At 40.2% G+C, this 14,314-nt stretch overlaps 1 protein-coding gene across 1 annotated transcript in view; it reads left to right on the top strand.

Annotated features, from left to right (window-relative positions):
* The window catches only part of mao (monoamine oxidase), a 29,264-nt gene that overhangs the window by 8,114 nt on the left and 6,836 nt on the right, over nucleotides 1-14,314 (top strand). Inside the window, 2 exon segments of the mRNA XM_084023756.1 lie at nucleotides 5,803-5,897; nucleotides 6,652-6,789. Coding sequence (XP_083879882.1) covers nucleotides 5,803-5,897; nucleotides 6,652-6,789 — 233 coding nt within the window.

Raw genomic sequence — 14,314 nt, 5'->3', positions numbered from 1 at the left:
ACAAATGTGTATGTTTTTTCACCATTTTCCTGTCATGGGGCGCAAAAGGAGTAACACCTTTTGTGTTGCAAAAAACACATTTGCAAAAATCATGTTTATTTCCATGTTCAGCTCTGAGAAGGCAGTGGTGAATTGGGGGACAAAAAAATATGTGAGGTTGCAAAATTGAGCCTGTTGATAACACCATTCATCGGGTATGTCCACACAGTCAGGCCTTTACTTCAGAAACACATCCACCATGTGAAAAGCTTTCATAGATGCCCGTTAAATACGGAGCGACGGCTAGCCGACACTTAGCTGCGAAGGGAACCCATTCAGTGTAAGCACGATTCTCAGCTGATTGCCATGGCGATGCTGCGTGAAACCGCCATGACATCATCTTTACTCGCTGATTTATTCAAATAAACTGCACACACACTGCACCGCTATGCTCACTTTCCACCTAATGTTACACCAGGCTAACACTTACATGAGTGGAAACGCTGACAGATCTGCCAGGCAGACTCACAGCTGACAACCTTGCAGACAAGCTGGGAAAGTGGGCTGCATGTGTCCATGACGATGGACACAACATGGTGGCTGCCAACTCTCCCAGGTGGTGAACTGGAGGCTGCCTGGTTTTCACCTACACTGCAGCTGGTGATACATGATGGATTGAACCTGTTATTTCTGTCGTAGCTGGGTGGCACTTCAACCATAGCATGCTTACATGCTAGGCATTGATCTTATAGGTCATGATTGGTAAACAAGGGTTGGCAAAATGGCTCCCTAGTATGTAATGGAAGGACAGCCATAAAGAATTGTGCCATTAATTTGTGAATTTGATGGCGGGTTTGTGAGCTGAAGGTGGATGTCAACTCTCATCTCCCATCAGTGAAGCCTGCTAATGTGATTTAGACTATCACAAATGGGAAACACTGGGGGACATAAGGTGACAAGAGCAATTGGAAGTGAAAAGGCGAATGACATAAGCAGATGTTGTGGTAAGCAGAGAAAACAGAGGGAGCCGGGTGGCAGCGAAGAAAAAAAAACGCTTAAATTCACACGATTAAACACGTTTAAGTTGGGACATAATCAGACTGACAATCTGAAAACAAGGAATCAGGAACCAGGCTGCTGCCACTGTAAATTCTGATTACTCTGATACAAACTTCCAGACATTCATGTGAATAATTATATTGATAGATATTTAGCAGTGATGCTTTTGGATTTTATATGTGCTGTAAGTGAGTATCTGTCTGTGAATTATTGTAAACCTATTAAAACCTGAACCTTAAAACCAAGTCTTAAGATACCTTTACACCAAGCACAAAGCACATTTTTTTGCACATTTTGCACTTCAGCATCCTTTTTATCCGTTTATTGCAATTAAAGCAACAAAATGGTTTGTTTTGGGTTAATACCGCTGTAGTAAACCAGCCGATGTGCTGCTTGTTATTCACAGTGAATACAGTTCCATTTAATTAACCGAGCCCCTCTGGGTGATGCTATGAACTCAGATAGGACAACATTTGATTACCTGGCATATCTGGGACTTTCAGCCATGACTGATGACCCCCCCCCAAAATTATCCTGCGGTCAAACTCGCGCAAGTGATGCAAGGAGAAATTTCACCTAAATCCTTTAGAGGTTTTGCCCCAAAGCGATGCCTGGCATAAATGTCCTCACTTTCCAAAAAGGCCTCACTCTGAAAGTCTAAAACTCATTGGTCCTCACAAAGATAGCTGTACAAGAACACACACACACATTATACAAATGGAGTTTGTTCCTGCCAAGTGGCTCTATCTTAACCATTACTGTTGTCAAGGAAACAGTGTCTGCCCTTGTTTCTTTCTCCAGCACATAGGGCAGAAGATGAAAAGGAGTGTGTGTGTGTGTGTGTGTGTGTGTGTGTGTGTGTGTGTGTGTGTGTGTGTGTGTGTGTGTGTGTGTGTGTGTGTGTGTGTGTGTGTGTATGTGTGTGTGAGAGAGCGTGCACTCAGCATCGTGGCTCCGCACAATCAAGCATCATAAACTTACTCCTGACTGCACCTTCAGGTCAACATTAAAAAACAAGCGTTTCTGAAACTTAAATAAAAAATGAAGGCTGATAAAATATACAGTTCGGCTTTATTTTTTTCCTGTCAAACATCTCAGGGAGACTAGACAATTAGGTCAACCAGAGCCCCAAGGTGCTGTGGTGGAGAGGAGAGGAGCAGTGGTGGGGAATCAAGGGAGAGGGAGAAATGAACAGATAGCTGAGAAGAAAGGAGACAACATAGGGCGAACATGGAGATGGAAGGATAAACCCAACTGCTGTAGAGTGAGAATCAGAGGAACAGATCCACCTACAGTAAAAAAACAATTCCTTTTAGCACGGCTGTCATACATTCAATGTGTACTCATTCTTTGTGTCTTGTTAGTTTCACATACTATACATAATGCAGCAGCCTTATATTACACCCTTAGCATCAGCCATAAAAACCATAATGCTGGAACAAAAGTACCCATTAATGAACATTTACAAAAGGGTGTCTATTATTTATTAACAAACAATACATTTTACTTGCAGAAACATTTTCAGTAACATTCATTTAACTACGGAAATGAAAAAGAGATAGAAAGATAAACAGACGCACAAAAGGTGCATTATTAGCAGCTCAGTGAACTTCGTGTTTAATGAGCACAAAGCCTCAGACTCTGTCTGCCTCCTGCTTGGTGCCACAAAACTGTCGTTTTGTGTTTTGCTGCACCTTATTCTCCTTCTTTCTACACACACTTTTTTCTTGGTCTGTTTTCAGGTGTCAATTTAAAGTGCCGGCAGAAAGGTCGACCTTTTTTAGGATTTAACAAGCTCAGAACGTCTGAAGCTGGTAGTTGGGGCTTTTCTTTCTGTGATCACGGCTGAATCTCTGTGTAAAAAAGCCGGCTGTTACCACATGTCATTGTCCATCGTCTACATCGCCCACCTAGCTTAGATTAACCTCGACCATGTTGATTGCGTGATTGTTTTTAGATGTTTTGTATTGTCATTAATGTACCTGAACATGTTTGTCAAGGTTAGTTAAAACTCACCTCGTCGTTAAAATCCTCCGTTTAGCTCAAATTCAGCTCTTGTAGGAAACTGTTTTTCCAGGCGTAATAGCTTTAGGCTCAACGGCTGTTGTGGCTCTGTTGTGATTGGCAGTTCGGAGGCCGTTGGCTGAAAGTTAGAAGTAGAACCTCAAATGAAAGGAAAACTGTGCTTCAAGGAGTTCATATCTGTTTGATAAATATCAAGCATGTCTTTAGGTGCAGAGCGGCCCTGTAATTTTGCTCCATTTGTAATCCCTTCGGGAGTATTTTTCATGGCTCGGGTCGATAAGAATGTGCGGTTATTTAAACTTTTGCGCCACAGTGTAGCAGCAGCAAAAGTAATTCCAGTTGAGCCAGCCTGCACATGCAACCAAGAATCTGTGAAGTGTGGCTAAAAATGTTCCTGGGTCGCACCGGTGCGCCCAATATTTAGCTGGTCGGTCTTGTGTAGCGTAGTGTTTTTCTCCCCACCAGCACACAGCGAAGGAGAAATACCAGGGTCTGAGCCAATCAGAGGCAGAGTAGGGCCTTCGTCTCTGATTGGCTCTGACCCCGGTATTCTTCTTCTTGAATGTTGGTGCAGAAAAGAAGGGCTGAAAGCGTAGCTCTCCTACTCCTTCTCGAGCGTCAACAAAGAAGTGAACTGTAGATGTTTTTCTGCCTCCCTGCTGCATGCGTTGAATTTCAATCTGCCGTTCCGTCCTTCCTCTCTGCTGAAATTCAGTTCAGAGCAGTGTGTTGATTTTTCCAGCAGCTCATTCCTCTTCTTCACTTCACGGTGGGGGGATGGAGATAAACAAAAGGAGAACGCTCAATCAGAATGCTTTGTACTGAAATGTTAGTCATATTTATACAAAGCTTCTTTCATAAAAAAAATAATAAAGAAAGAAAGATCTCCATTAAGAAAACAACTTTCGGATCAAAGCCATTTCCCAACAGGATGCTACTTTTCTCTAGTGATTGCTGTAGGCATAAACAAGAGACAGACAGATGCTCTTTGTTTGCCACCACAGAGACTGACCTTTCAAGCTGAGTGCAGGTAATAGCATCAATTTAACGGTGAAAGATTTGTGAGCCTCCTCTGGTCAGGGCTAATGCTTTCTGCAAAGCCTGGCAGGGTGGCTGTGTTTGTACAGGGAGAGCAGGCTGAAGTTGTGTAATATGGGACAAATTATGTTTAAACCAATATAAACCTTGCTAGCTTCAACAGAGCCAAGGAGGATTTGGAGGGAGAGAGTGAGGGGCTGAAGATGGGATGGCAAGAAAAGGAATTCAGGAAAACATTTGCACAGATGTGGTTGGCCGCTGAGTTCTGAGGTGTTCAGGCGCACGCCAAAAATATAAAGTCATGCTTTTACATGATTTGGTCTACTGCCCTTAGTTTCATTGAAGGTAAATATGAATGCTACATTGTGTAATGATGCGTGTACTTCCAACCTCGCTATCAGTTTGAGAGTAAATAATTAAATGATTTTCTTTGAAAGAAGTAGACTGGTCTGCACAGAGCTCCGACCTCGACCTCATCAAACAAACATCTTTGAAATCTGTATGAAAAGAGTTGTAAAGTGGGAGGTGTCACTTCGGGAGCCGCTGGTTGGTTAACGTCCCGTTGATTTCCCCCAACTTTAGGAGACTCAAAGTTGGAGCACTTTTACAATAACCTTCACCGAGCATAGATACCAGAGCATAGAAGTAAAGCTGCCTTCACAAAGAATGTGTTTTGAGATGCAATCAGCATAAGTGGGCTTCCTACGTAAGGTGGGTTGGGCTCAGCTTTAGAGATAGGGTGAGGAGCACAGATATCCTGCCAAATAGGGCCATCTGACGTGGTTCAGGCATCTGATCAGGATGCCTCATCAACCTGAGGTTTTCCAGGCACATCAAACTGGTATGAGGCCAGAGGTAGACCCAGAATTTAATTTGTCTTATAAATTATCTGGTTTATTAATAGAACGTGCATCCTGTGTACAGAAAAACATAAAGCGAAAGTATTGAAAAATAAAAAAACTTTTTTTTTATGTGTACATAAAATGTCTACATTTTGTACACATAAAAATGCATCTGGGTCAATTTAAGATGAAATCAGCTACTACCGTGCCTCTGGCTTGCTTCTTCTCATTAGGCAACAACAAATGGCAGAGGCTCATGGATATTGATTTATGAGCATTAGGCCATGCCAAAGTTGAAAATGAAATGAAATGTTTGCTGCACTGACATAGTCCAGTGCTGTTGAGCCATATGCTGCTACAGGGTAATCCTCAGCATGTGTTTGTGTATGCGTAAGTGTCTTTATGTTATGAATTATTACGTTATTGAAAATAATGGCAGGGATTGCGGTGGTTGGTCAGTCTATCAGTCTGTCAGTCTGTAAATGTGAAAGTCATGCTCTACTCTCTTTTGTTCACATGATCAGCAGGTCCCCCTCTTCATCTTTCTTGTCCATTCTGTCTGAAAGTTATCTCACTAAAGACATGATGCAACACTTCTTTCATGAAAGGTGTGGCACTCAGTCTGTCATAAAGTTTGACAGGTCTTCTCCGCCCTCGTGCAGCTCTATCCTGAGTAAACTACCGAGGGAATTAAGAGTAAAGAAAGGAGCCCCACCTCGCCAGGCGCACACAGACATCATTAACACAAGCACATGACAATCATGCACAATGCGTCAACAAGTGTAAACTTCCATGTGTAGTGCAGGACGTGTATTGTGTGTGTCCTCACTCACCTCTCTGATTCTCCTTCTGTCTGCAGGTTTGAGTGCAGCGAAGCTGTTGAAAGCCAATGGGTTGAGCCCTGTAGTCCTGGAGGCCAGGGATCGGGTTGGTGGTCGCACCTTCACTGTGCGGGTGAGACCAGCAGAGCTACTATTTCCAAACTGCAGATGCTTTTTTTAAATTGAATTAATACAATTAGTAGTTTGTTCATTGGATTTTTGTTGAAATTATATATATTTTTTTATGAACAATAACAATTATTAACTTGATTTCTATAGCTGTATTCATACACAAAGACAACAGATAATGTTTAAAAATGTAATTCAAAAAGAGGGTAGGACTAAAATAATGAACAGTTAAAAGGCAGCAACCTCAACCTGCGCTCCATGTAGTCTAAACGTTTGTCATCTCTCCCTCTTCCTGTCTTCCTCAAGCTGCTCTAATAAATGCCTAAATCAAGTTATCAAGATCAACAGCAATATAGAGTTGAGTGTCATCTGCATACCTGTGAAATCGCTCATGTGCTCATGGATTATAAGCCGTTGGGTCAACGTATAAGCACTAAAGTTGTGGACCCAGAAAAGTCTTGTGGTTCTCCATGTGGAGTGTTTGTTATCGACGAGAAGTTTTGTAATGAGACCAACAATTTCTGATCAGATATTACTTGTCAGCAAAATCATTTTACATAAACATTTAGGGCATTTAGCAGACGCTTTTGTCCAAAGTCACTTCCAATAAGTACATTTGTCAGAAGAAAGTGAAACAACAATATATCGCTGTCGGTACAGTAAGGATGTCAATAGAACACAACAAAATCTGTAACGTGAACACCTTTCTTATTTGTCTCAAGTCTCAAGTTTCAACGTGTTTGTCTTTTTCTTTTCAGAATAAGCAGACAAAGTGGGTTGACTTGGGTGGAGCTTACATTGGACCGACTCAGAACCGCATCCTCCGATTGGCCAAAGAGTACGACATCAAGACCTACAAAGTCAACGAGCAGGAGAGCCTGGTGCATTATGTCAATGTGAGTGCAAAATATGTGTGTTTTTGGGAAGGCAGGTAATATTCTACACAGCTGTGGCTGATGTGATATCTGTGCAAGCTAACTGACCTTCAAGTCATGTCTGTGTCAATCTTCTGGCATTCAATAAGCACTGACAGTGAAAAAGTATATTATTTACTTCACTTAATCTGCTGCCAGATTGTCCCCTGATGTTCTTCTGGGTAGAACATTCAGTTGACTTGTGTTCATTCTGTGATTTATGTAATGTTCAGCTGTTTTTTAATATAACCTTGGCTCCTTTTAGACTGCCCTTTTGTTGCGGGAGTATTACGTCTTTTTTATCCCCCGTCGTCGGTCTAAACACTCACAGAGGCAGAAAGGCGTGACAGAGACAGAGATTGTTGTTGTAGGAAGTTAAGGACAATATTCATATTCATATTAATGTAAAAAAAAAATATATATATATATATATATATATATATATATATATATATATATATATATAGAGAGAGAGAGAGAGAGAATTGGGGAACCACCTGTGGGTCAACAGGAATTTACAGAGTACAATTTAATGACTCTAATGACCACTTTTAATCAGTTAGCAACCAATCAATATAATCAATAATTAAATCTCACTCTTCAGATCATAAGCTGCCGGTTCCGTTTAATGAGGGATGGTTCGGAACCGTGAGTGCCGCTCTGCGGGGGTGTTTCGTTGATGCTCGATATAACTAATTAAATAGCTACTGTTAATTTTCAGTAAGCTTCTTCCAATGATTTGTTTTAAAACTTGCTAAACTAGCTAAAAAGAGACTCTTTTAAACAAATATTAGTGACTGAGTAAAATACAAATAAATGCAAAAGGAAGAATTAACTAAACGAAGTGGACTACTTGGAAACACTTTATGCTACATGCCGGGGGCGTGGTGTGAGTTGAACCGGATCCCGGGAAGGGGAAGGACCAGGAGTATAAAATTAAACTACTTGTAATGTAATTCTATAATTGAACATTCTATGAAAATGATCAAGTTAGATTTATTTACATTCAAACATAATTTAATCTGAACCATGTAGGCAAGGCAAGGCAACTTTATTTGTAATGCACATTTCATACACAAGGCAGTCTCAAAGTGCCTCACATCATAACATGTCATACAATAAAGTGAAAAAAATAGAAGAATTAAAAGAAAATATAGGCAATTAAAATGCATTACAGAAAAGCATTAGAGGAAAAAAAAAAAACCCTCATGTAGTGTAGGCAGTTAAACCAACATTAGCATCCTTAATCGGTGAACTGAAATTTGAATGAGAGAAAACTATAGTTGTTTCATCTGCAAACATTATTGAAGAAAGTATATTAGAGACATTAGACAAATCATTAATATAGATAAGGAATAATAATGGTCCCAGAATGGATCCCTGTTGAACCCCAGAGTCATCTGGCTTTGTTGGAATACCAACCCTTAACACAAACAAACTGTCTTCTGTTGGAGACATAATTTTTTTAGCCATTTGTACGTAGTGTCATGAAAACCGTATTTATACAACTTTTCCAGTAAAATATGTTGATTTACTGTATCAAAAGCTTTTGAAAAGTCTATGAAAATACTACAAGTAAATTCATTATTCATTATTCATGCTATTATTCAAGTGCAGAAGTAACTTTGTCAATCAGGTGAAGCAGAGCCATATAAGTGGAGTGTTTTTTCCAGAAACCATACTGGTGTGTCTGTTGTTGTACTTACTGTAAGTCGCTTTGGACAAAAGCGTCTGCTAAATGACCTAAATGTAAATGTAAAGAATTGAATTAGAATCTAAATGAGAAAGAATCCTTTTGTATATATTTTTTTCGAATATTTTTGAAAAACATGGAAAAATAAATATGGATCATATGGATCATCAGCTTTAAACAGAGAAATAACTTTATGTACAAAACATTCTGAACACATTTTTTGATAAGAGTTGAAAGGAACCTTGATTCAACACACAAACATGCAAACCTATCAAGCTAGCCCAAAGAAGTTTGGTAACTCAATAAGCATTTTATCCTTTTGATGATGCGGGCAGATTAGTAAGCGAGCAGATTTGTCCTCTGACTGCATGAGTGCAGTAGAGGTCCATCACAATGACAATGTTAATGTTAGAGTTTTGGTAACTTCTCTGTTTTCGTAGAAAGATGGGAAGTTTGCCAGTATGCTTAAAATTTCCTATTGATTATTACTGATGTTTTTAAACTAATGTTGAACGTATATCTCATCCTTTTCTTAGTTTGATATCAAATTGAGCATGACTTGCTACAGGGTTCCTGCTTAGTTCGTGTGGATTCCCTCTGACCTCTTCTCTGCATGTCCTGCAGGACCCCCCCCCCCCCCCCCCACCCCCCTTTCCGTCTTCACATACCAAGCATACCATAATGACTGAACCCAAGAGGGGAGGAAGAGTCACACTTACTTTGACTGAGAAGAGACATCACAATACACACTTATATATGAGTTAGGCTGATTTCCGGTTCGGTTCAGTGTACGGGGCTAAATTTGATTTGATTTGATTTATGCAAACTGGTTGAACTGGCATTTGTCCGTATGACATGTTCTGGAAAATTAAAAACATCAGGAACCTGTGTGATGGCGTCACAGCATTAAATCCAATTTCTCTTGTATTAGTAATAAGCAGCAATAACGATAAGCGATTAACATAATATTGTGTTTATTTATAAACGGACTAACGGAGCCACCGCAAGTGTCTGGTGCAGCCACATGACAGAGATCACATTTCAGTGGAGGGGGAAACACACACGCCGTACCTTGTGTTTGTTTACATCAACGTTTTGAAGACGTGTTCCCATTATATGTGAATAATAACTACAACAATCTTAGACTTTTCCTCAGACTTTACCTGGAAAGTAAATTTGTTGAAAGAAATCTGATCAACAGCTACATTATGTTGCTCCTCAGGCTCTTTTGTGTGGTGCTCAGTGAAGACCATGTTATTGTGCAGAAGAAAAGCAAACATTTTGTCCTTCTAGATGTCTGCCAAGCAGCCAGCCACCCCTCTCCTCTCCAGCATTAGAGACTGGCGATGCAAATCTTTGCCTTAGGGATTTTTGTAATGCAGTTTCTCTTTTCTCTGAGTGGTTAAATGGACAGCAAAACAAACAAAGGAAGGAAGAAAGAAAGAGACGCTGAGGTCGTCTTTTTTCTTGATATTCTTTGTACCATATCTCATTATTGTGGGCGCACCGTTGTCCTTAACACAGTCGTGTTCCTTTACCTGATTTGATTTGCCGATGTGCTTCCTTGAACCGTTGTAAAACTAACCTCACTGTAAATCACTGGACAGCCTGGGCTGGCCAGGAGCTTTCTCTCTCTCTCTATCTGTGTGTGTGTGTGTGTGTGTGTGTGTGTGTGTGTGTGTGTGTGTGTGTGTGTGTGTGTGTGTGTGTGTGTGTGTGTGTGTGTGAGAGATGGAGAGAGCTTATCTTAACATAGACTGTGTTCGTGTCATTGAATCAACTTCAGAGATGGACTTTGAGCTCCTGGTCTGAGGGTGTGGTGCACAAACTAACTTTCACAAACAAACTTTGTATAGACACCTGTCTGTAATGTCACCTGACTACTTCCATTTACATGCATGAAGGGGACCACAATATTACAAACACCTCTCAATGAAATTAAACCCAGTACAACTACACACAAAATACAAAATCACATTACAGAAATCCCCACGAACCAACCTCAGTATTTAAGGCTTCAACAATTGATGTATTGTGGTGTTGCTTATTTCCACTGTAAGAGTTATTGTTTGCCCAATTTGCATTGTCATCACTATGATAATCAAGGGGGATACTATTTAATAACTAATGCCTAAAGAACAGCATTAGCATGCTCAAATTTAAGTTTACCTGGCTAATGACTAAACACCATCAACAATCTCAAAATTAAGTTTTAATGTGTCACACTGGATGACATGTCAGCATCAGCTAATGTGTGTGTGTAGCTTGAAACTGAATCATCAGTGGCAAAATTTCAAGGAATGTAACATAAAGTATAAGTCAAGTGTCTTGTATGCAAATATGTTCTGTGGTTACATTCATCTGTCAGGTCAATCAGACCTGGAGAGATGTCCAACCAAAATGTTCAATAAAAGCTTAACTTGAACATGCGGATACAATGGAAGGTAGACTTTAAAATGAATGTCATTCAACCTCGTCCAAATCACACAGGTGACCATGTTTGTCCTCTCAGAGGAGGAGTGCAGTTCCACAGCAACAAGCAGATCATAAAGTTACGGTTCTTTAAACAACAGTATGCTCTCTATCGTTTGCTTAATTCTTCTGCCCATTTAAATGTTCAAACTGCTATATTGTACTGCTAATCTAAGGACTTATCCCATAGTCTTTACCTTATCTCACCACTATGTCCCTGATGCACTATTGACTTGACCTACTTCAGCAGGGCTGTGAAATGTCACCAGCATGACGTTTGGCTCCGGCAGCTGTTAGAGAATAAGTCTTTGGTTTAGTGTAGGACTTGACTGGACAGCCCTGATGCTGTGAAGGGTTTATGTGAGCTCTGAATCCATCCATATTGTGTGTTTCCGTAGCTACTATCTCTGTAAGATCCACTCAAAGGCCCAGACTCACACACGCATACACACCACTCGTAGCTTCCTGGCTGGTTTCCATGGCAGCATGCTTCATCAAAAGCTGCTCACCTCTTTCAGTGTCAGACAGAGCATTTGTCTCTGTGTGTGTGTGTGTGTGTGTGTGTTTGTGTGTGTGTGTGTGTTTGTGGAGATGTGACAGGAGATGTGATCCCACAGCTGACTTTGCAAAAATGTGCTGATACTCTACATTTTTAGATTAACTAGCATGCTAACAATATGTTTGGCTAACTAGCATGTTGGGGCCATTGTAGGACAAAGGTTCCAGTCATCGTTTACCAGCTGGCAATCTTACAATGGAACAATAGAGAAGCTACTGACAACAGCATTGACATTACAGTGGAGTACAGAAAGATTCATTCCTGTTTTGGCAGGTTTATAATCAGCATTTAGCATGTCACTGAATGCCCTCCGGCGTCCTTGAAAGATTGTGAAAGAATGCAAAGTTTTCAACAGGGATTCGTAATGTAGAGCCATGTTATCCACACAAAATACTCTACTGGTTCTTCATCAAGATCAATGATCAACATAAATGAGAACACAATGTAAATAGTTGCAAAAAGGTTTTGAAAACCTTATTGACTGCCTCATCGTAGCTTTGAATAAAAATCTTAGGGGGGAGTACCAAAAAGCAAGACAGTACAGTACTGCAATACTGAATCTGTTATCCTGAAATCTCTGCAAACAGATTGTGCATTCACATAATGAATCTGTCGAAAACGGGGCTAGGTTTTGGCATCGGAAGTGGAGCAGACTTTTGGCCTGTCTGCAGTATCACTTCCAATTCCAACCTTTCATTCCCCAAATCAGCAGTACAGAATAAATGTCAACGTAACCTATTCTTCACCACATGGGATTTTCACCATGTGTGTTTCCGTTGTGAGAACCACCACACTGTCTTTTGATTGTAAGTAGCTTTGGATTAGCCAAGAAGCTATTCAGATGAATAAGCTCTAAAAAGATGCAGCATGTTAAAGTTTCCTGATCATTGCACAAGCCTGAACCTAATAAAACAATAGCACGCTGGATCAAACTAGATTAGATCAGCAACTAATGTATATGACAGGGTCTGCATACCTTCACAGGGCAGCAGCTAGAGTAGTAGTAAACTAGCATGTGTGCCAAGCCATTGTGTAATTAGGTTTAGCTTTCAAGAAAGCTGCATAGCTAATCAGCTTTTCTATGGCAGATTGTAATCCAAAAGGCCAGTGCTGGTTTCCCTTATCAGCAAACTGCTGCCTTACAGGCAGCTGCAGCTCTCAGCACTGGATTTATTAATGAGCTATCACTATCAGAGATGGGGAAACAGACTTTGATTAAATACCGCCCGTGGTTATCAGAGATTGAGAAAGAGCGTGGGATTGTCCCACCGCTCCTGCAGCAGTGTGGACGTTGTGCATGTAAGCACGTCTCCCGGGACCGCTGAGAGAAATGGCAGAGGCTTGTGCTGTTTATGATAGACCCTAAACCTGTTTCCTTGTGAGCTGTTATCTAAATAAAAAAAATATTATCAGTGGCCTCATTAGATATTAGAAGCACCTGAACTAGTTCACCCTTTTATCAGCTGTTATACTCAAGTTTTCACATCAGATCAGACCATTAAACATTTTGAAGATTATACCAGAAATAGCCATAAACTATTTCTTTATTATTGTGTGTTCACATATAAATTACACAAGATTTGGCATTAAATCACCTTATAAAGATAGCAGAAGCATTGATTAGGGTGATGAATGCAAGTCCAATATTCACTCTCCTTTAAGCTCTGTTTTGGTCACCACCACCTGAGGAAGATATCTCTCTAAAGCTGCTGAACACTCCACTGTGTTCATCAGGAAGCATACAGTTGTTTAAAGGGAAACTTTGCCAGTTTTCAACCAGTTTTGTATTGATGCAGCGTGGGTGGTATGTGCAAATATAAAAGCCAGTTGAAAATAGAAAAAGCTGAAAACAGCTACCTGCTGCGGTCTTGAAACAATTACTGGTGAAAGAAGTATTCCGATCCTTTATTTCAGTAAAAGTACTTAAAAAGTAAATGTAGTCATTGTGCAGTTAAATGTTTCACTAATGATGTTTTTGGATTAATATTACTGCTGCATTCATGTGTTATATTGCATTTTACTGCTAGGTTTAAGGTTGTACTTATATTTACTCCCTTATATATTGTTGCACAATCATATTCTATAAGATTATTTTCTCTCTTCTATTAAGTCGAGTCACCTGTGTCTCCAGGTAGCATCTGGCTGCTACTTGGTCTGGTTGCTCCTCTGAGTGAGGCTGACTCACTGCTCACCGACCGATGTGATAATGCTCCTTTTGTATCCCTTTTGGCCAGCGTCACTATGGTGACAGATCTGTTTCTGTCTATAATGTACATGTTTTGGTTGATTTTGCGCCATCTTGACCTTGCACAGTCCAGAGCATCAGTTTAATACTTAAATAATACTAACATATGTTTTCCAGATTATAACCAAAGTAAAGGGGTGAGTCCTTTCCATAATGTTGTCAGGCTGTGATCTAGTGCAAGTCCTTATATTGCAGCCCATTGAGCGGCTGCTGTCTGCAGTGTTCTCTCTCAATACTGGACCAATTTAAAACTTGCTGTCCCCATTAGAAAATCAAAAAAACCTTTACCCTTTGACCTAAACTTAAACTCCAACAGCCTTCACACACATATTGTGTATCTGCCAGTTGGCTACCACCTGAGTGAAATATACTGAATATGTTTATGTCTAGTAGAGATGACCTGCTAAGTTTAAGTTAAGCTGTTAGAATTTAGCAAGGGGTTTTTATGGATGCAAGGACCGGAATAAACTTGATGAGTCAAAATGAGATACTATGTATAATATGAGGTCATTATTGACTCGATTCTAGTGCAGACCGT

The sequence above is a fragment of the Eutrigla gurnardus genome (assembly GCF_963514095.1).
Source record: "Eutrigla gurnardus genome assembly, chromosome: 12".
NCBI lineage: Eukaryota > Metazoa > Chordata > Actinopteri > Perciformes > Triglidae > Eutrigla > Eutrigla gurnardus.
Note: the sequence above shows the minus strand (reverse complement) of the source record. Positions and strands in the feature narration are given on the sequence as shown.